The sequence below is a fragment of the Passer montanus genome, unplaced genomic scaffold (assembly GCF_014805655.1).
Source record: "Passer montanus isolate IOZ18808 unplaced genomic scaffold, ASM1480565v1 scaffold6, whole genome shotgun sequence".
Taxonomy (NCBI): Eukaryota; Metazoa; Chordata; class Aves; order Passeriformes; family Passeridae; genus Passer; species Passer montanus.
The window spans coordinates 6915547-6938013 of NW_024371037.1; the positions used below are offsets into that span (position 1 = coordinate 6915547).

Consider the following 22467-nt stretch of genomic DNA (forward strand, 5'->3'; position numbering starts at 1 on the left):
TTGAAACAGTGAGTATAAAAATTAGAAATATTTTTATAATATGAAGAAAGCTTGCAAAAGATACCTGAACACACTGACAATAACATGGATTGGAAAGTTTTTTGCTGTGATACAAATGCATCTTTTTCCCAGGATTTTTTACTGTATCCTAGAGAATTGTGGGACTTCCCTTGAAGTAGCAAAGTTTGCACTTTAAGATATTCACACTGTTAGCACCAAGTAAGCTGGAACAGCACATGAACCTGACTCCCATATTTCAACTGCAGTTTTCTTTTTTGGATTTATTGTCTTTTGGTTGGAACACAACTAGATTTATTTAAGTAGTTTTACACTCATGTATCTGTAAACTCAAAGCACAACACATCATTGCATATATAAAGAGAAATAGGTGAAGCACTTTTCTGAGAATAAAGTACTGTTGAAAGTGGAGGGCTCCAGCATCAAACATCAGAAAATTCAATACACTGGATTTCAATGGCAATGAGACCTGTATTGATATCTTTTGATACTCTGGTCATTACAAACATCCTACTTTTGTACCAATATAAGTGTAATATTTTTCAGCAATAAGTTTCATCCTGCTCCTTTAGGTTTATAGGAGCATTATTGTGCCTGTGCACTGAAGTTACATTCTTCTCTTGAAAGTAATTTATGTTAGTGTTTGCATTAAATGCTTACTCCTCAAATTGCATACAGAAAGCATAGAGTCCTTATCTTTATAATATTACTGATGTCCTCAAATGTGGCTGGCACATCTTTTGGAGATTTTTGTCCTTTGACTGTTTCTTTAGTGAACAACATCATATTAGTCAGTCAAAATGTAAATATGACAAGAAAATATCAGCTATAGACCAATAGCAAATACCTAAAAAATAGAGATACAAAGAAGGTTCTAATGCAAGTAATATTCTCACATATGTTTCTGAATTCCCTTGCACAATACGGATGCAAGCTTAGTGCCTGAGCTTGAAATAAAGACTATATAGGGCTAGTAAATGCAAATATATTCATCAGAAATATGCACCATTTCTCCCTCACATGAAAAAAAAAACATCAATTGTGTAATGTACTCAAGATGTTAAGAAGCTATTAACTCCTTATGTGGTATTTATTCTTCTCTAACTATATGAGTTTTATTTCTGTAATGATGTTTTTCTTTCCCTGTTTTTTCTTATTTAGCAACAGCGGAAAAGGACTCAGGTGATTACTATTTGTGTGCATGTCTGCATGTTTTACAGATGTAGTGTGTTGTGTCTGTTGTTATTCTTTTCCTGTATTTGAACAATACCAAGATACTGACCAGAACATTTGTGAATACTAAAATTAATTTTGGTGTAGTTTAGTCCATGTATTAACACTGATCCTTAATTATGATGTACCTATTTATTAGCAGTTTAGCTAACTTTCTGTTTTGGAGTATGATGAAGTTGTATTTTCTGTGAAAGGGGTATAAGTAAATGATGCAAAAAAGTTTAATTTTGTTAAATTCAAAAACAGTTTGAGTATTTAGAGAAATGTAATTTCATAGTCCTCTGCAAAAATTGCATGTTTCATAACAGAATTGCTCAATTTATTAATGAGGATATTGCTAGGAAAACTAATTTTACAAAATTTTTGCATTTCTCTGATATGGCTTTGTGTAGTGATACATTTCTTTTTCTAGGTATAGCTGAGGGTTACATGGATGGTAGTTCTTTGTGTTCCTGATTTCATGATGATATGGTATATATTCTCCAAAAGTACAGGGAGGGGGTTTTGAGTTCTTATATCCCAATATTTAAAAATCATCCTACAAAGAGCACAGCTGAAGTGGTATTTTCAGCTGAGCAGAACTGGCTGCATAGAAATGTGAGGGATTGTGCATATCTAGACTGTGAAATAGAACTGTGCACTGCTTTGTCTTACCTGACATATGCACCTAAAGAAAGATTGATTGTGGTGCTTTGTGGGGTTTCACAAACAATACCAGCCACAGTTATGGGAAGGGGCATTGAGCTGGTAGTACTCTCATGATGAACTAATTTTACATCTGGAGAGACATACTGGTGTGATGACAACCAAGTTGCATGAAGGTAGTTCAAAGAGATGCTCCTTGCCAATGAGGGGCTTGAAAATTACTAGCAAATTATTAAGCCTACTTTTTTTAACAACTGTGTCCATAACTGAAGTAAAAAACATTCCACTGATTTCCAAGACTTCCACTGTTTTTTGTTTAAAAACTTCAAATGCCCTGTAAATAGGAGGTGTTTCGGAATTTTTAACGAAGAGAGGAGGCAGTGTGCTGGTGGAATGGATATTCATGGCACAGTCTGTTAGGGTGAGTTGGTGGGAGCTCACCTTGTTCAGATGATCTGTTGACCCCTCCCTTCAACAGGAGAGGTTCCTTAGGCAGGGGACTCCAAGAGCTCTGAAGGTCCTTCAACAATTTCTCTGTGCAAAGCCAATCTCACAGCATCAAATGCAAAACACCCTAAAGGCAGTTTCCCTTCTACATAAGATACCTAAAGCTAGATAGCACAAATATTCATTTTAATATTTTTATGCCTCTAGGTATTAAAGAAAATATCTCCTTAAATTAGAAATTCAGAAACAATTAATTGAAAATAATTGAAAATCATTCAGGAAATTTTAGAGATTTTTTTCCTTTCACCTTGCACTCCAAAACCTCACCTGTGCATTTTTGTACAACATGTATCACCTCAAGTACAAATCTTCCTTGTGCCACACACTTGCTAATCGTAGTTTTTCTCTTTATGTAGGAAACCCAAAACCATTAAGCATAGATGATATAGTTACAGACACATAAATAAATAATAAACTGCTGTACCTGATTTTAATCATTTTACATTAGGTTTCTCCACAGGATAGCGAAGTTGTCCCTTAAGTGACCTGGCAAATAACTAGATTAGAGAATGGATGAGAGGAAAGCCTATCACATATAGTGAGTAAGTGCACTGAGTTAGCTGAAGCTAGAGGTTTATAGGCTGTGTTTATAATTTAGTTGCTTAAATACCAGCTCTGACTAAAAATGCAACTGAAAATTAATCAGAAACTCAGGAAGAAAAATCACTTTATTAAAAGGAGTAGATAGACTGTATCCACTGGAATCTTGTGAAGCATTGAAGGTGTTTCTCTGATGCAAAAGACAGAGCCACTTAGACAAATCCCAATACAATGACATTTTAAGGCCAAATCCTGCTCCTAGCTGGATTCCTACAGACTTCATAATGAACTTGATGTTCAATATGCTTAGCCCTAATAACATATATTGTACCTTTGTGGAAAATGAGAAAAACTATTTCTCGATAACTGTTATTTACCCTTTAACTTATACACTGAATACTGGTAATGAAGCTTGAATTTCAGGAGTGTCCTTGTTGGGTAAATACAGAGGTGAATATGCAAATTCTTCTTGTTGTGAGAACCCTTTCTTGGCAGTGTGGTTGCCAGGTTCCCAGGTCTATTCCCCAAGTGCTCTCATTTTCACAGTCTCAGCTGAACAAGTCTCTGAATGTTTTCCCAAAGACAGTGGTTACTTTCTTAATGTCAAACATGGTGGCATAACCAGCACTTCCATCAAAAATATTTGTTTACAGTCAGGATGATGTTTTCTTGAGCATCTCTCATCATTGTACTGTTATGAATATAGAAAAGATTTTTTAACAAAAATTACATTTGCCATGGCAATTATACAGGGTTCAGCATGTCATTCCTTATTACATGTACAGCTGAATTTCTCATGGAGCAGCTAATCTGCTCAGTCAGTGTAATTACCATTATGAAGAGAATAGCAGGAAATCTACTATTATAATTTTGAACTATATCTAAGAACGCTCATATAATGTCCTGGTAGCTGGCAGCAAGGGTTTATAATTTGTCAAGGATATGAATCACAGCATCAGTACATGAAAATCTCTTTTTAAGTACGATCCATTTTCATTTCAGCATATGCTCCCTTTGTGATTTCACTACCTAAAAGTACTTTTTAAATTGTGTTCTCTATGGCATGTATTCCTGTCTTATTCGGTATTTAACTTACATTAACTCTTCCTATAGATAATGTTGAACATAAATGGACCCACCCTATTCTGAGGCCAGAGACAAACAGCATTCTTCATATGCTTTTTATATACTTCCTGTGAAGAGCCTATAGAAATTTGCAAGGCTCCATCACCTGTTTTATCTCCCTCAAAAAAGATGGCTTTCCTCACACAGACTTCTTATTTTTTACTTGTATTTTATACACATCCATACACACAGAGTAATAAAATGCATTATTTATTCCTTCTCATAAATTAATCGTTTTCCCGCTTAAATTTATTAGAAATCTGAATGGCTGAGTACTAATTAATTCTGCTATTGCTGTTGTTATTGCCTGAGAAAAGACATAAACTTACATATAAATAAATTTTTGACCACAGGGGCATTACCTTGCTGTGCAGATATAAAAGGCATTAAAGTAGTAAATGTCCTTAAAGCAAACAGGGCAGTATTTATCATTGTCCATGAATATTAATTTCTGAGGCAATAGACAGATTGTAAAGATTTGAAATATAAGTTCAGCTGTCTTTTAACTCACTATTTCTAAAATTCTGTAATAACTCAGTATAATGCGCTCCTTCTGCCAAACAGTTTGAATAAAAAGAATAGGAATAAATTCCATTAAAATTGGAGCAAATAGTTACTCTGGAGTGTACAGTTCTTCAAAGACAAATCAGTTGTCGTGCCAAAATTTGTTTCTATCAGAAAGACTGCCAAAGGCTGAATAAATGTTAACTCCATACAAGAGAAGGTCAGGAGAAACTCAGAAGTTTGCTGGGGTTTAAGACATCGATCATTAACATACTCATTACATACAAGTTTCTAAAGGAAGGGTAGTATGTAAATGCCCTCAGGGCTCAGAAGGATCTGTCTGGCTTAAAAAGGAAGAACACTACAAGCATTATTGAAGCTGAGAAGGCAAGTGGAGAGAGTCATTGTACGTGGAGAGGACTTGATTAAAGCTCTCCATGCATGTTCATTTCACTGAACAAACACAAGTGGGTTGCACAGCAGCATAGCACCTTCTTGGTCTCTGTTGTGCAACTAAATGGAAATGAGGATATGGGCAAACATCCCTGATTTCAGTTTTGGACCTGTAAAAGAATCTCCAGACTGCATCCTGATAATCCTTTGTAAACATACGTACATCCTCCTTTAACAGTAGGGCTGAGTCAGTCTTTTTCACTGTGCTTCCCCTTTTCAGTCCCCTGCATCACCCACAGGAAGGTCATTTCAAGTCCTATGTGCTGTACAGGTGTATCATCACCTTACAGTTAAATTAGTTCCCAAACTTAAGCATGCCAACCTCATCCTGTATCCCAAATGAGGGAGGGATAGTTGCATCCTTCATTAGCATTTCATCATCTCCAGTTCCTCCATGCCCTGTGATGCATTTTTAGACAAGAGTTTAGTACTCATGCAACCTAGGCTTTCATTACCATGTCTCAGAGTAGCTGCCTGTTCTTCATTTCTATCCTTTCAGGTGTCTTTCTCTATTAAAATTTGAATTCCGTCTTCTTGAACATTGGTGACAAGAGCTGTGCAAAGTCATCCCCATTACATGCTTTGCACAGTATTAGCAGTGCTGTTACAGCAGAAACATTTTATCTGATATAGAACTGTTCTGTCTGTACCATGCTTGTGTCACGCAGCCCTTCTGTGAAAAGTTAATTCAACCCAGCCATAGAGTTTTGATCATTTTAAGATGACATATTCCCAGTTTACAAGAAATTTTTATTGCTGTTCATGTGTCAAAATGTATTGTCCCTTCTTAAAGTACTTTAATATGTTTTTCTTTAACTCTTGAAGGTATTTTGATCTGTTTCTTTCTCCTATTCTTCAGAATTATAGAATTCATATTACTGCCTTTCTATTTCTCATGTTTTACACATTGTCATTGTTCTTCTAATATTTATTCTAAAGTCCCTGGTGAAAATGGTAAGGAATCTAAGATGAATCTTCAAGGAATAGCTCAAGAATTTTTTTTTGCACTTTCTCAGCACTGCTTATTCCCTTTCACTTGAGGCATCTTCTTCATACCCCACACAGTTTCTTTTTTAATCCTCATTTTCTTCAGCTTAACTGGTAGTTTTCCCATGAGGCACAGTATCAAATGCTTCATTAAAGTCAGACTAGATAAAATCCACTGAATTTCTTTTATACAAAAATATCCTATCTAGAAAGGCATATGTCTAGTTCAACCTACCTTTGCAAATCTGTGTTACATTTTATTTTATGTTCATTTTATATCCTCAGTTAGTAATTTCTTCAAATTTTGTTTCAGCTAATAATTTTCAACATCTCTTTTCCCTTTCTCTTGCCTGCCAGCATTAGATTTCTTGTTTTCATTTTTCAGTAAGGCTCCAAAATTTTTAATCTTAAAATATTCTGCTTTTTTAAAAAGTACTTTTTACTAAGTCTGCATTTTCAAGAGCCAGTTTTCTCTCCATCTGATAGGTGAGTTATTAATCTATCCAGTTCTCTTTATTCATGAAGCCTCGCAGTTTGGCATGTTTGTTATCTCTGAGTTTTATTCTACAGTATCAGAAAATGCTGAGAATATTAGTTCTTTCCCCCTTTGAAGTGAAATTAAAAGTGAGAAAAAGAAGGAAAATGCCAACTGCTTCTGTGTTGCCAAAATCAGAATACAAAAAAACCTTATATTAAATGCTTTGATGATCAGCCGGCAAAAAATGAGATTTTTCTTCTGCTTTTACCTTTTTGATTTTGTTATTTTTATGCTTTTCAATGAGCCAAGACTCCCTTTACAAAACAAAACAGAAACATGTGATTGCCTCATGAAGGCAATTCCATTGAATACTATGATAAATTTTAAAAACCAGAAAATATTGTAGCATGACACACTTAATAAAATGGTAGGTCATGGAATAGGAGATGTGAACTCTTAACTTTTTACAAATCTCACAATCTTTCTGTAGTTAGCTAATAATGGTAATTAATTCTATTTTTCCCCCTATAATTTAAAATGCTATTGAAATTGTAGAAAGCAATTATGGAAAGACTGTTTTCAGCTTCATAATTAAAGCTAAATTCCACTACTTGTATAAGGCTGGATTTTTTTTTAATGTGAAAAATATAAAATGTCCTTTCAGATCTACCTCCTTACTTTTTCATGAATTAGTTCTGTGAGAAATTGCACAAAAATTTAGCACAGTGAAATCTAAATTATCTGTGGATAGATTATACCAGTTTTGTGTTAACTCTTCAGAGTCAGTTCAGGTTTAGTAACATGCTAGCTTCAAGCAATCTTGCAGGTTTCACATGTTAAAAAGCCCAAATGAATGGGCCCCGCTGGAGCAGAGTTGGCTCCCTAAAGCTCAAATTATGATGTGTCTGTATGGTCAATTACGTTGTGTCCTGCTTTGCTCTAAGCCCACTGAGGCTGTGAATTTTGGAACTTCTCAGCATACTTGCCTTTTTTCCAGTACCTCTGCCTGGAGACAGGTTGGCTCTCCATATCCTTCTGGTTATGCTTGTTGGAAGAAAAGGGGGAAGGATGAAAAATGAGGCAGTGAAAACCAATGAGGGATATATGCTGTGTCACTGAGGGGGAGACTGGCAGGCCAGAGTCAGGAGTCTCCTAGTTGTATTTGTACCTCTACCTGGAGACAGGTTGGCTCTCCTGAGACACTGGTTCTGGATATGCTTGTTGGAAGAAAAGGGGGAAGGATGAAAAATGAGGCAGTGAAAACCAATGAGGGATATATGCTGTGTCACTGAGGGGGAGACTGGCAGGCCAGAGTCAGGAGTCTCCTAGTTGTATTGTATTCATAACCAAGAAAAAAAAATGCCTCTTTAATGAGCAGATTCCTGTGTGGAGCAAATGTCAATGAGAAATTAATCACACATGTTTAACAGCTTACATGCTGGGGAGAAAATGAGAGAGGTGAATTGTGCATTTGTGTTCAAGGGTATCTTCAACACTCTTGTGGAAAGAAAACTTAAGGTGGGTTTTAGACACACTGTTGTTAGGTTTTAGACATCCTGATTGTCTCGAAAAGAAGGACTGGGGAGAAGTTCCCTGACCTGTGTGATGCAGGAGGTGAGACTGGATGATCTGACAGTCCCTTGTGGCCCGAGGCTCCGTTGGTTCATGAAGCAGTCACTTTTTCATTTCAGTAGCACTTCACTCAGATAACTTAGCTCATTTAACAATATTGCTCGGTACCTATGTGACTCACTGGTAATGCATACTTGAGAAAGCATCCATTATTTGCAAAGCCTGGCTTGCTTTTTCATTTTGGCAGGATGTGAAGCTGGAAACAGATGATTGATGGCTTTTTCTGTTTATTTTCTAACCGATGTCAAGCAGCATATTTACTGACTCGACTTCTGCTGCAACTTGTTAGTTTGAGCAGTGTAAACACATCTTAACAACCTTTAGTAATTGTGGGAAGAAAGACATCACAAATATAATGAAAACTGACAGCACTGCTTTCCATTCCTTTATGCTTACAAAGACAAGCACAGTATTTGGCTCAGGTGTTTTGGAGGTTCTAAAACTTCCAAATATTAATTTACTGCTACTCATATTTCATATACACTACTTGCTTGGCTAAAAAAAAAACACCTCATTATTTATTTCTCAAATTACTTCATAGCCCCTTGTGTATATACGCATCTAACTGGTGGATATCCATAAGACATATTCCCTAGAATTTGAAAGGTGTTTAGTTACAGAGGAAAATGGCTAGGTGATGAGGTAACTTGCATATGGAAAAGGAGGCTTTATATGAAGCTTAAGTGAAATGTAGAAATGTAGGGAAGTCTATATCATGCAAAAGAAATAGCATGTACTGATTTCTTCTGTGGATAAGTAAACAAAAAAATTAGAGAGATTTGTGCAAGGATACAGATAGCACAATTCTCTTCCGCCTTTTCTTATGAACAAATGTTCTAAGAAAATAATGATTTTGAAAATATTATGAAAAGCTGGAAACATTAAGGGTGATTTGCATATTTTTAGTTAGTAATAAATACTTCCAGTGTAAACTAGTAAATAGCATGGTGAGTCTTACGGAAACATGAAATCGGAATTGATTCAGTCTAGTATAGCACACATTTAGTCATCCCTGCCATGAAACATCAATTAGAAGCCTGCCATACTCAACTTAAAGATGCATTTACAGTTTTCATATTCTTTTTCCTCCTAAACATGCTAATCCTATTGAAAAAAAACTGTTCCATTTTGTTTTAGTCCCACAATGATTAAAAACTTCAAAATGTCTAGTTTAAATCATTTGTCATGACTGATCTATTCTTCTGCCAGCATCATCCCTGATCAAAGGTAGGTCCTCTCCCTCCCAAGTGTTTCCACTTTGGGAACACTGTATTCCTGCATTGTCTGTGTGAACATTTCTGATCCTCACTTTCATCCTTCATTTTATTAGGCTTATGATGCCTTTCAGACAAACACAGAAAAAAAAAAAAAAACCAAAACAAAAAAAAAACCAAACCAATCTCCTTTACTCCTTTTCTTTTCTGATCAAAATCCATCACTTCAGCACAGATGACTAGAACTGTATTTCCTTAATGCCTTGTTCAATGGAATTGCTACTTGCCCGAGACTGTATTTCTCTTCACTGTGATCTTATCACATTGCTGGAGCAAGACAATCTCACAGTTGGGTGGTAGATCTTTTTTCTCCTGCTCTCCCTAGTGATAATGATATCTGTTCAACAGCCATTTTTAGGCCACCTTGAGCTAATTGCAAGTGTGGAATATGTGAGTTTATTCCAGAGTAAAAATGCAACATGAGATTCAACATAATTATTAGAATTACTTTCTTAATGATGTAGAGAAGCCCTTATAGGATATAATTTTACATGAATATTTTACAGCTTATTTCGTTTCATTAGGAATGTATGCAATTATGCATGCAATTATTTTGTTTACTGGTTAGTGGTGAGGTAATGAAAATCAGGCTGAGTTTGCAATAAAATGAGTTGTTTATGCTGAAATCAGATGTTCCAGTCATGCTCTCTTTTCATATCACTGGTTTATTCCTAAAACTCATTAACATCAGTGACACTGCTCGTGATGTATATTATCTGTATGAATTGTACTTGCTATGTGTTCAGGAAGGGGAGGACACTGACCATTAGGAGAAATAGCAATTTCAGTCCAGGATAAGTGTAGAAACCACTGGTTTGGTCTAAATCCAATAGTAGGTATACAGAATACTAAATAACAGGCACTTGGCTGATCATTGCTAATCTCTCTTGATTCGATATGTTTGTTGTTATATTCATATAATCGTTGTATAGTATAGGAATTGTAAAGACAATACAGTACAGTATTGAAAACAGTAATCATGGCATTATGAATGTATTTTTGTGCCTTGTGTGTGCTTTGTGTTTGACCCATGTTCCTACACTTAACTCTTTTTTGAGCTAAGTTCTGCTTTTAGAAAAAAAAAGTGTTTCAACATATCTGGTTATATGGTTTCTTTTAAAAATATATGAAAAAACTCTTTGTAGTTGCTTTAATAACTAGTTTTCCTGCTTGGTTTTTGCATGAAAACAATGTAGATGTTTGCTTGAGATTCTAATCCAGTATTTCTTCAAAAATTGCATCAAAGCTATATATTTCATTACTGTAATATGCATTAATGTGTTAATGCTGGAGAACTGGACAAGGTCACCTGCTTTTAAAATGTCTGGAATGTTGCTTTGACTTGCTGGAAATGTTAAATGTTTAAAATATTTATTGCATGCAGATTTATATTCTTACTAACACCAAGGAGATTATGTGAATTGTTTAATTAATGTGATAATGGTCTATGCAATGATGAATGCAAAGTGGGAAGGAATGTCAGCAGAATTTTCTGCATATGAAGATGTGTATTCACATGATTTGCTGTCCATGTGATCCATAAACTTGCGCAAAAAATGAGAAAATAGATTTCCTGAAACTCTCACTAACCTTGTTATCAGCTTTATAAGTTCTCTGCAAACCAGGTTAATGTGACCATACATTTAGGCTTAGCAACAAGAGCTTTTTTAAGCAAACAAGCTCTAATAGCTAATGCTGAAGTTATTCCTAACAATGCAGATTATGTAGTTGGACAAGATACTTTTACTGATTAAAATGTTTGTAAAAAAATTCTGTTGGACTCTTCCCTTATCTCCTGTGATTCTTCCTGAAATCTAGTGCTATGATTTTTTTAATTGCAAGCTAATTGTTCTTTCATTTCCCTGTAAGTATTTTAGTTACATTTGGTTTACCTTTGCTGTTTCCTTTCTTTTTGAAGTCTCTGGGTAGAATAAGTGAGTCTTATGTAATTTGTAACTTTTGCATTTGTACTTCTTTTAGGTGGAATTTTTAGTAGGCTTGTATTAATTCTGTTGTAAGATCTTCATTTCATAGTCCTACTTTTCACTATGGCACTGAAAAGAATTCAGATTCTCCTTTACTGATGAACAGCAGGTAGAAAATTAGTTATTTGAATAATTAGTTACTAGATATTGGTTGTATGCATCATTGTGGTTTGCATTTTTCTTATTTTTAAATATGCCTAAAATGAAATGTCTTTTTTTGATTAAACATTTGGAATTTTTGACTGCTGCAAAAGGTATGAATTTTGCTGATGACAGTAATGAGTCAACTGGTGAGAAGACATTGTACTGACAATAACAAAAAAGGTCTCCACTATCTGCTGTCTTTGTATATACGGCCTTGAAGAGAAAAAGAACTTCCTTAATGCAAAAGTTGAGCATCTAATACACTGATGCACCTGTTATTTCTCATATACTAAATCAGATAATGTTTACAGTGGCCACTAATGCGCTTGTGAATTATTTTCTCTTTTTGGTAATCTGGACATTCAGCTACATTAATGTGTATTAAGTCATTATCCTTAACACTTGAAATTTCTTTTTAGAAGTTTGTCAGTTTGCAGCATTCCCATTAGTTTCTAACATAATTTTCTCTTACTGTAAATCATATTTGTAACTAAAACAATTTTGGTTTACATTTTATATTCATATAGAGACGATGAATCAAGCAACACCTGCAAGAAAACTGGAAGAGGTTATTCACCTCGCAGAACTCTGTATCGAAGTATTGCAGCAAAATGAAGAGCATCATTCAGAGGTGAGGCTGTAATTGCATTTGCTGTAGAGAATGGTTTGTTCCTGGATTTTCGCTCCTCTGATGCGAAGCAAGTCTGTCAAGAAACATTTTAGTTTTCCTTTCTGACATATGTTTAAGGCAGTTCACATTTACAGAGGAATAAGAGACTTAAAGCTTATGTAAAGTGAAGTGAAATAAACCTCTACTTCAATTCACTTGAATGAACTGTAGGTTTAGAAACAAAAATTAAAGAGCATAAAAAAGAGAAAGCATCTTTGTGCTGGAGGTGCTGAAATGGTATGGAAAACATTCATAGCCTTACACAGTTTTTCCTTCCAGCTTTTCACCTGATGTGCAACATAGAAAGAAAATATAACTGAATGCGGGTTTTCATCATGCTGTATAGATCTGTATTGTAGATATAAAAATAATTATAGGTATAATAATCTCATTTCCATTGCCCTTTTGTTGATTGGAAAAGTATGCTCTTAAACTTGTGCTTTTAAAAATGGCATTGTAAGGTAGAAGAAATGAAATAAAACAATTTTATGTTTCTTATTCTCATATCTTTTGCTTCATGATACAGAAACCATAACAGCTAGAATTCTAGCACCTCTTATGTCAAGGAATTACAAAACTTACCTTGGCCAGATACACCTGTATATATTATTGAAATTTAATTAACAAATACAGTTTTCTAAGGTTCAGGAAGTTGTTTTTTAAATGTTCTCAAAAAACTCAATAAATATTTTTTTGGAAAATATGCAAATGGATAAACATTATCCAGTATATATAGTTCTAAAATATGATCATTCAAAACATCTGGTTTTATATCACACTATGGAATCTGGTTTTTAGCTTACATCTGTCATGTGTGAACTTGTTATAGATGTTTTATCATATACTGAAGAAACAGCTGTTTTGATGATTTGAAATTAATTCCCTGGAGGTCCTGTTCTACACTACTGTTGCCACTGTGTTACAGTGTAATGATTACTTAATAAAATGTATATATTGTGGTCTTTGTCTTTTGAGAACCTGCATGACTGTAAGCAAATTGAACTTCTGTGGAAAAGAACACAGAAACAAAAACCCAGATCAAATCATACATATATGATTAAGCATCTCTGTTCAAAGATTGCATTCTATACTATTTATTTGCAGTCAGAGTTGTGGTGTTTTTTAGAAGGATAAGTATATTGCATATGCATTCAGAAAAATTTATTCAGCTAAAGTTTGCAATCTAATCTAAGGTACCTTGAAAAGAAAAATGATAATGCTAAGGTTACTTTCCCCTTCCTTCATTCATGTAATACATGTTTAATTTCACTGAAATTTATGGGGCATACAGAATTTCAGTATTAAAATATATCTGAGAAAAAGATTGCCAAATTATACATTCCCTACTCAAAAAAGATTATTAAGTATGGTGACTTCACATCATAATGTTATGCAAATGTTCAGTGTTTGATGCTGCAGTTAACAAAAAGGATCAGTAATCTGTAAAATAATATATCACATTTTTAACACTAGATTTTTTTTTCTTTTTTTTAATTCATAACATTTACAAATTTCGGGGATCCCCAAAGGGAAGAGAGGTATGTGATTCCTGATGAACTAAGCATTGTTTTGCTCTGCTCATAGCATGGAACTGTACATTGAACATGTAGCATAAACTGTTTTGATGATTTCTGATGTTGCATAGCCACATTTATGTGCTTCTAGAATCTAAGAATTCCATTCTTCCTTTAATCCAGGCAATGTTTCTTTTCTCCTAGAATGTGTGTCACCAATTGCTGATTCCTTTTAGCCTATTATTATCCATAGCAACTGTGCTGTTACATTTAGCTTTAACTTTTTTCTATTCATCTCTCTTGCTTCCCAAGTAATGATGTATAGCTCTTGAGAGAGAGTCAGAAGAATTTCAGTCTGGATTCTGAGTGTCATTTACAACAAGGAAGAAAATGGAGAGAAAATGTTTTCATTTTCTAGTTTTGGTTTTGCTTTGTTTTGAAATTTTGGCAATATGTTCTGAAAAGAGATTTGCTTGCTTAGAAGGGTCCCCTGCTTGTGCCTATATATATTTTTTATTTTCATGTATTTTCTAGAGTAAGGAGTCTGTTCCTTTAATTAACTCCTACTTAAACACATTCATTAATAAGTAATTTCTTCCAGTTTGATGAAAGTGAAAGACTCCATTTCAAACTCTTGCCAAAATTTTTGAAGCCTCATCTTTCCTCCTCACTATGATGCCAGTTGTCATTCTTCAGTCCTACCACTGGAGCACACAAGTACTTTTCAGTAATAGCAGGAGATGCTCAGCATTTCTTTAAAACCTTTTGCCAATTCATCCTTTCTCCATTTGCCCCGTGTCAGAAATAACAACAGGAAGTCATCAGAAAGTCCATGATGCAAAAACACATTTGTAGACCACTTTATAGAAGTTGTCTTTTATTTGATGACTTTCAGACCTGATTACATAAGTCTACACCACCCAGGGCCTGCGTTTCATAAATACAAGTGAACATTTCTCTGAATTTATTTGAAGCTGGGGGGACTCAGCTCTTGTGCAAATCAAGCTACACACGCTGGCAACTCAAAAATATTCAAAATTATATATTCAAAATGAGTGGCATAAGTTTGACAGCAATGACATCTTCCTGTGTTGCATGTGTAGGCATTTCTCACTGTGATTTGTTCTGAGCAAAACACTCTCAGCAGGATTCAATGTTCATCCTGTTTCGTAAACTCCCTCCACCTTCATCTTTAACTCCAGGATCACAGAGCTCCCCCTGATCCAATGCTCAGCTCCAATACTGACACTTAAAAGCCTAGGTTTATGTGCTGGTGAAAAGGTACAATAGTTATATGTCTTTAATGAAGAATTGGCTTTACTTGCTGATGATATTTTTCGCAGATTTCTTCTCTTCTTTAAGGATTGCTTAAGAATATAAATTTTTGCCAGAGAAAACTGTTCCAACGTGTTAAGTTACATGTTAAGACATTAGTGAACTTCTAAAGATTTATAGCACTTGCACAAGGAAAACTGGATGTCTTCCTCAGAAGAAACTGACATCTTTAAGGCAAAAACATAAATTAAAATCACTCTAGATGTTAAAAAAACCCCTCAGACTTCAAGGAATAAAATTTCACAATAAACCACCCTTTTTGATTACCAAATGAATGCAAAATGTATTCATAAATATTTATTTTAAAAATAAATTCATCTGCCCTAGAATTTGATGAAATCAAAAGAAACATATACAGTCATTTTTTTCAAGGGTAAGGTCTTCATGCTTTTCTTTGCTCTCTAGGAAAAAAAGGCATTTATATTCTCTTTTTCCATTTTTCTGGTGTTATATTTTTATTCTAATCATATCACCTTTCCCACAATAATCTGTTTGATTTCTTACTTTTTTGATGCAAAGTTTTATAAAATATTTTCACATTTTTCACTTGGCCCATTCTTCCTCCCCACATGAGACAGGACATGATGTGACATACTCAGATGTATCTGCCATAGACAGAACACATCTCATGGCTCATGTTTAGTAATTCTGTTTTGTTTGCAGGCATTTGCTTGGTGGCCAGAATTGTTGGCTGAGCATGCAGAGAAGTTTTTGTCTCTGTATTCTGTTGACATGGATTCTGCACTTGAGGCACAGCCCCAAGACTCCTGGGACAGCTTCCCACTTTTCCAGCTGCTGAATAATGCCCTCAGAAATGACAGTAAGATCTTAGGGTTTTTTTACATACTGTTTGTGTAAGATTTTCCAAGGTACCCACACCTTGGAAATGTGTTTCTAGACAGGATAATTCTCAAAACAAAAGTGACAGTGCCTGTTTTTATGATACATGTCCTGGTGTTCCATTTCCTGCAAGCTGAGCAGTTTCTCTCTATCCTTGCACCATTTCAGTCCTTATTCTGGCAGTGCATTAACCTTGATATTCACAAATTACTCAGTCTTAAATCAATTATGTACAAGTAATATAAGAGGTATTGATAGTTTGCATTTAATCTATATTGCTTAAATAAAGTTGTAGTTTATATTTCCTTCTAAGCTTTCTAAACCACTTTCACACTAGTTATGTCTATAAAGATATAGTAGTATTAGCATGAATGGAATAAAATAAGAGATGGAACATAAGAGATGTTCTGTTTGGATCCTTTGTTGGGAAACTGCAACTTCAGAAACTTATTAAAATTGTCATTATGGCAATTGAGAAGGTTGCTGAAAAGGGTGCAGGAATTTTTCAATCTTGCTGCAAATCTCAGAAGAGCTGGGCTCCTGAAAGGTGGATTGTGCACTACTTTAAGTGGTGTCCAATCATCTAAAATCCAGATTAAAGATCTGAAGCCTATATTCAGGTGGGATATTCAGTCTATTTTCCTACCATCACACATTTTCAGTTTAGGGAACATATCTCTAGTTGTGGTGTTACAGTTCTTTGGTAAGAATTCTTCAGTTTCTGAAACAATTTGGTTTCTGAAAACTGTGTAGGTCTTTTAAATAGTGTAACAAGAAGGATTTGTGACACCAGTTTTAACTTTATCGGTAAGAATTCTTCGGTTTCTGAAACAATTCTTTGGTTTCTGAAAACTGTGTAGGTCTTTCTTCACAAAAGAAGGATTTGTGACACCAGTTTTAACTTTATTGTTGTGTCATTTGTGTTCCTTTGAGCTTTGGTTCCAACCTGAGAGAAGTGTTAGAAACAAACAAGGGCTGTCCTCACATGCAAGAGATTGCTAACAGGCTGCTGATCTTTCTTTCCTTAAAAGATTAACTAGATAACAATGCTAAATTACTAGAATAGGAAAAAGAAAGACATTTGATGAAAACTTCCATGTTAAAGCAACTATTACAAATATTGTAAAACTTTAACTTAAGGACATGAAACAACTGTTGTATGAAACATCACACCTGTATACCAATTTCAGTAATTCCCTAATGGTAATAGATATATTAGATGACAGTTTCTGGCAGGTGAAAACCATCTGGAAAATTACACACTTTTCTTTTTCCAGAACTACTGGAAAGAAACCATGGAAATTAGTCATCTGTTAATCAGTGGACATGTTAGCACGTGGCAAGTGACCGTTCTACCAAGAAGTAATTCCCAAGTGGAACATACCTCAGTGCTTATTCTTTAATTAACAGCCTTTTCACCCTATAACTGCATTAAAAGCATTAGCAAGAGCTTCCCATGCTTCTATAATCAATTTTACAATCTTCCAAGGTAAAATAAATAATTCTGACTTTACCCTCAGTGAAAATCTTTTCCTGAAAACTATCACCTTCATAAAGACATATTTAGAAAAAAAATCTAAAAAGGGAAAAACTGGAGTGTGGTCTCATGAGGATAAAAAGGCTAGTGTTAATAATTAACAAGGAGAGTGAAGTGGAGTAAATTAGCCATAATAGAGCCCACAGTGACTGGCAAAGTCACCTCTCATTATCAAAAAACTCATTAGGAAATGAAGAGGTGGAAATCCCACTGGGTTATTCTCACTCTCTGGCTATATCAGAGATTACTTTTCAGACTTCTTTCAAATGAAGAACAGTTAGGTCACCATATTGCATATTAGGTTAATCTTCACTGAAATTTGGAGGACTGACACCTGCATGTTATTCTATCTTGAGATCATTAAATGAGCTCTAAATCTTCTGTGCATGCATCAGTTTTCACATAAACCTGACATGAGAGAACTCCTAACAATAAAGAAACAATCTTACATTTACAGCATTAGAGAAAACTTGCATGTAAAACTATTTTTATAACTAGATAACTAAAGTATAATAAAAAAACTCTGACATAATGAAAATTTGTATTCAAATAATAGTGAAAGTGCTATTTTACACAGTGTAAAAAACATTGTACAAGATGCAAGGCAAATACTTCAAAGTCAACATTCAATTAACAATGAGAAAAAAATGCATTTTCCAATATGGTGTATTATTTCTTATCAAGAGAGGGGAGGATGGGGAAGTCCTGACTAAAGCTTTTAATTTCTTTCATGAAGGACTCCATTTTGTATCACCTGAAGACTCTCCTTTATTTCTGACCTTATTCTACAAGGAAGAGTACATCAGTGGTTGCATTCCCATTTAGTCTAAATGAAAAATTTCAAAAAACAGAGGGAAGGAGGAGGATGATCTTCCTACCTTGTAAAATATTTCAGCTGTTCTTTTGAGAGAACAGCTCTCATGAGAACATCTAACTGCTAACATCTAACATCTCTGCTAACTACAAAAAGTTAATAAAAAATTATATTCACTGTGGAGATGAATAAATAGATTGAAGATAAATTTCTTCGTGCTATTTCAAATTGTAAATATTTTTAAAAAATATCATAGCTGATTTTATAATATACATTGTAATGATCTCCAGAGTTGCTGTTGTCCACACACAATTATGCCTCACTCTGTAAAGCTTTGCAGACTGTATAGAGATAGCAGTACTCAACTTCTCTCTAGGACAGCAAAATTATTTTTCCAGAATTAGATATTCATAAAGGGAAGAAGAACATAGTTGTCCCAGGATTGTGTCTTATTTTCTGTAATGACCATGTTGCTTTTTTCCCCTTCCCCTTGTGTTGGAAGGGGCCTGCTTTAGAGGGCAGTTTATATTCTGTAGTTGTTTAATTATTCAGATTAATCTGGTTTCTAGTGCCCAAAAGCGAGACATATTAATTCCTCTCCATTTAATGTGGTGTGAGAGATATCTTTTAGTGGCATATGCCTAATTAGATTAATTTTCTACATATTTTGCTTGTTATAGAGTAAATATAGAGTTATAGAGTAAATACAGAGTTCAATATTCTGATAATTTCCTTACCAAGTTTTCTCTGCAAGTGTCACTGACACTTTGTCCTGTGCTGTAGCTCAGCACTATTGCATTGCTGCCTTGGCATGAACCAGTCAAAACCAGGAGTATTATAGAGGTGACTCGTAGCCTTCATTCTCCCTCAAGTATTACTGGGTGGAATGTCTGTGCACCTGCTCTAACTCTGCCACAGTCTGCTCTAAAGTAAAGGCACAGTCTGATAAAGCTGATTTAGAAAAAGCAGCATGTTGAGTTTTAGCCTTTTGAAAGCCATTGCCATAATTATGGTTACTGACTTCAAACAGGATACACTGATACACTGTTTTCCATGATTGTTGCTGGTAACAGAGTGGCAAACACCACCAAAGACAGAATCATCGCTTTCTTCCTTTGTTACAGACTGTGTACCACTTTTAGACTAGAATTTATACAATAAAATGACATTGTACCCTTAACTTCTTAACTTCTTAAACTAGAGGGCAGAGTTAGAAAACAACTTGGATTTAAGGTAATCAGAGCAAACTATACCCACCCCAGTACCTCAAACCTTACACTTCTCGTTATTGTAGAGGGTATCTTTTCTCAGATCAGGGACTCAGTCCTATTAGGAACTGCTTTGAAATCATAACCTGACTTCAGATAACAGCTACATGTCTTGGTTACTGATACTGAGAGTTAACTCAAGCTGCATTATTCCTTTACAGAATATCCAATAATAATTTTTCCTAATGGGACTTTTACACAAAGGTAAATTGTGCTATAACCTGTTTATGTCACTCTATCTTGTAAAGATCAAATGAGTTTTAACCTTGCTTTCACAAAGCAAACCTCTACATTTCACTTTTAAAATATGTCTTATATGTAAAAATACAAGATAATTTCCATTAAAATTGGGACACTTGTAATTTTTACTGCAGTTTAACTAGCTGATTAAGAAATTCTCTGTGGAGGCAGAATATAAACAGCAAATGAAAAGGAATAAAACCTTTCTTTCCACATGTCATTGGTTGAGTTTCAATTGCTAGAAATATAATCTGAACCCTCAACGATATTTCCTTCTTGAAATATACTCTTTCTTATTTTGGATTTTAAAATATACCAGAAAACTCAAGTTATCTTTTCCATAGAATCCTATGAAGTGCAGGATAATTAGAGACTCTCTGACAGAGTGCTAGTTTTGTCAAGGGAAAGGAGACTCATGTTAGTCCATGTCATGCTTGCCTCCCTTCTGCAGAAGCTCTTGAGGACAGCATGACATGCTGGCTCCAGGAAAGCTCCTGAGATGTGCCTGTATTAGTAAAAGCAATAGAAGCCTCTCCACTTCTGTGGCACACAGGCACAACATATTGATTTCCTACTGTTAGAGATGAAGCCTCATTCTAGTACTGAATAACTAGACTTCTGATTCATCTCTGATATTTTCTTGTCATATTTTGATATATTTCAGCTAATATATTTCCTAATACTGGAGAAAATGTAATCATTTCTTCAATTTCAATATTTCAAGAATATCAAGTTCAGGGTTCTGTTTCTGTTCCCATAATGTGTTTTCCTTTAATATTGCCTATACATTACCTTGATCTGGCATAGGCTTTCATTTTATTGTTGCTTGTGTGAATATGCATGGCTCATATGATGGCTCATATGAAGAGTGTGTGGGATATATTTAAAAGACAATGGAGAATCAAACTACATAGCTTTGAAGACAAGTGGTAGTTGAGGGATCTGAAGCTTGACATTTCCTGAAGGATCTCTTGTTTCCTGTCTGTTTTGATGCACAGGTGGTACCTTTTGGCAAGATCAATTTAAATCATAGGGTAGAGTGCCATGAGTCTGACAATGATACTCAGCTATATCACTTATCTCTGTGCTCTGAGTTCTTTCCCTGCCCTGCATTAATCCTTGATTGAGATCTCCAGATGGGTAAATCAGAGCTGCCAAGTCCTGAACCCTGGGAAAACAGAATGCTCATGGAGCTGTTGATCCAAGACACTTGTCTTGTGACTGTGTACCCACAGAGGGAATTCCGTGGAGGTGAAGTATAAGCCTTGGCATAATTTTGGAAAATTTCACTTCCCTGTAAGGAGTGGTGTCATGACATTAGGAAAATGATTCAGCTTTTGAAGTTGAACACTTTTATTGCCTGCGACTTCTTAAAATTTCATGCTGGCTTCAAAATAACAAGTCACCTTCCTGCCCATGAGGCTTCATTACTGCAATTCCCAGAGCAGTGCTTGTACCAGACCATTTCTGAGGTGTGCTCAGAAAACACTAAACTACAAGCTTACCCCTTCAAGTAACTGTGATTACCTGATTAATTACAGTTCTTCACTGGTTCACTATGAACCAGCAAGATTGATCTAATTGGCATAGTTGTATACTTGCTGTTATTTTTCAGCTCAAAGTTGCCTTGAAAATTCAGTCTAATGTGCAAATGGATACCATCAACCTTTTGTTTCTCAAAGGCAGTTCTCATCATCTGTTTATTGTGCAACCTTTGTAATATCCAAGTCCTCCTCAGTCATTTTTGTTGCTGATAAAAGGTGCTATAGTTTTAAGATATATAAGACAATTATAAATAGAGCAAAATAAGACTAGTTTGAATTCCTGATATATAAATAATAAGCCAGAGCTAACTAGTTAACAATTATTTTGAGGAGCAGTGTAAATAATGGATCATGTTTGTAACAGACTCACAGATACTCTCAAGGGTGGATTCTCAAGTGTTTAATAAAGTGATGATCCTACACCTCTGCCTTTTTCTCAGTGGAAACCCTAATAATCTCTGCCTGCTACCTAGCTGCCTGTTTTTATAAAACTTCAAGTATCTGATATCTCCACCCTTGTGTCTGAAGTGGTTGGAAATTAGCTGAAAGTTTCAAAATTCTTAGCAAGAAAGGCACAAAACACAAAACCAGAGAAAGCTGATCACATTGTTTCCTCAGGTAAAGGTGATTGATACAATATTTGCTATTACTATTATTATATCCTATATTAATATCCTATATTATTTCTTATATATTTCTTATATACATTTCTATCCTATATAATATCCTATTATTATTTCTTTACAAGGATGTTTTCAAGAAAATTGTTTTTTGCTATTATATCATTTTATTCAAGGAAAAAAGTACCATAGTGTCCAGACATTCAGCAGCAAGGACTTCTTTGCAGTACCAGTAGCAATAGGGGACAGAAACTTGATGGCATGTTTTCCCCATAGTCTCCCATCTCTCCCATGTTCAGTTTGGGCTGGACAACATTCAGGATTGGAAGGCAAAGTAGTTTCTGGAAGTTAGAGAAATTATTTTGACATGTTAGACATGGAGTGGTGTAGCATTGATAGTACAACAAAAGGGATTGTAATTTTAAAGGATGTTATCCATGGTAAACCCTGTAATCCAGGCTTTTCTTCTTAGGAAGAGGAGGAAGCCTCCTCAAAATGTGGTTTTGGTGCCCATCCAGTTGTACAAGAAGCCTGCATGCTGGAATAGGTGGGAGGAGAAA

The 22467-nt window shown here is 35.0% G+C and overlaps 1 protein-coding gene across 24 annotated transcripts in view; it reads left to right on the forward strand.

Annotated features, from left to right (window-relative positions):
* Positions 1-22467, forward strand: part of CADPS2 (calcium dependent secretion activator 2) — a 285040-nt gene that overhangs the window by 212366 nt on the left and 50207 nt on the right. For 9 of the 24 annotated variants that reach the window (XM_039726810.1, XM_039726824.1, XM_039726800.1 and 6 more), the window contains 4 exons: positions 1180-1200; positions 12053-12156; positions 13725-13733; positions 15708-15864. In XM_039726810.1, coding sequence (XP_039582744.1) covers positions 1180-1200; positions 12053-12156; positions 13725-13733; positions 15708-15864 — 291 coding nt within the window. The remainder of the gene's footprint in view (positions 1-1179; positions 1201-12052; positions 12157-13724; positions 13734-15707; positions 15865-22467) is intronic. The other 15 variants (XM_039726825.1, XM_039726802.1, XM_039726811.1 and 12 more) reach the window with 3 other exon arrangements.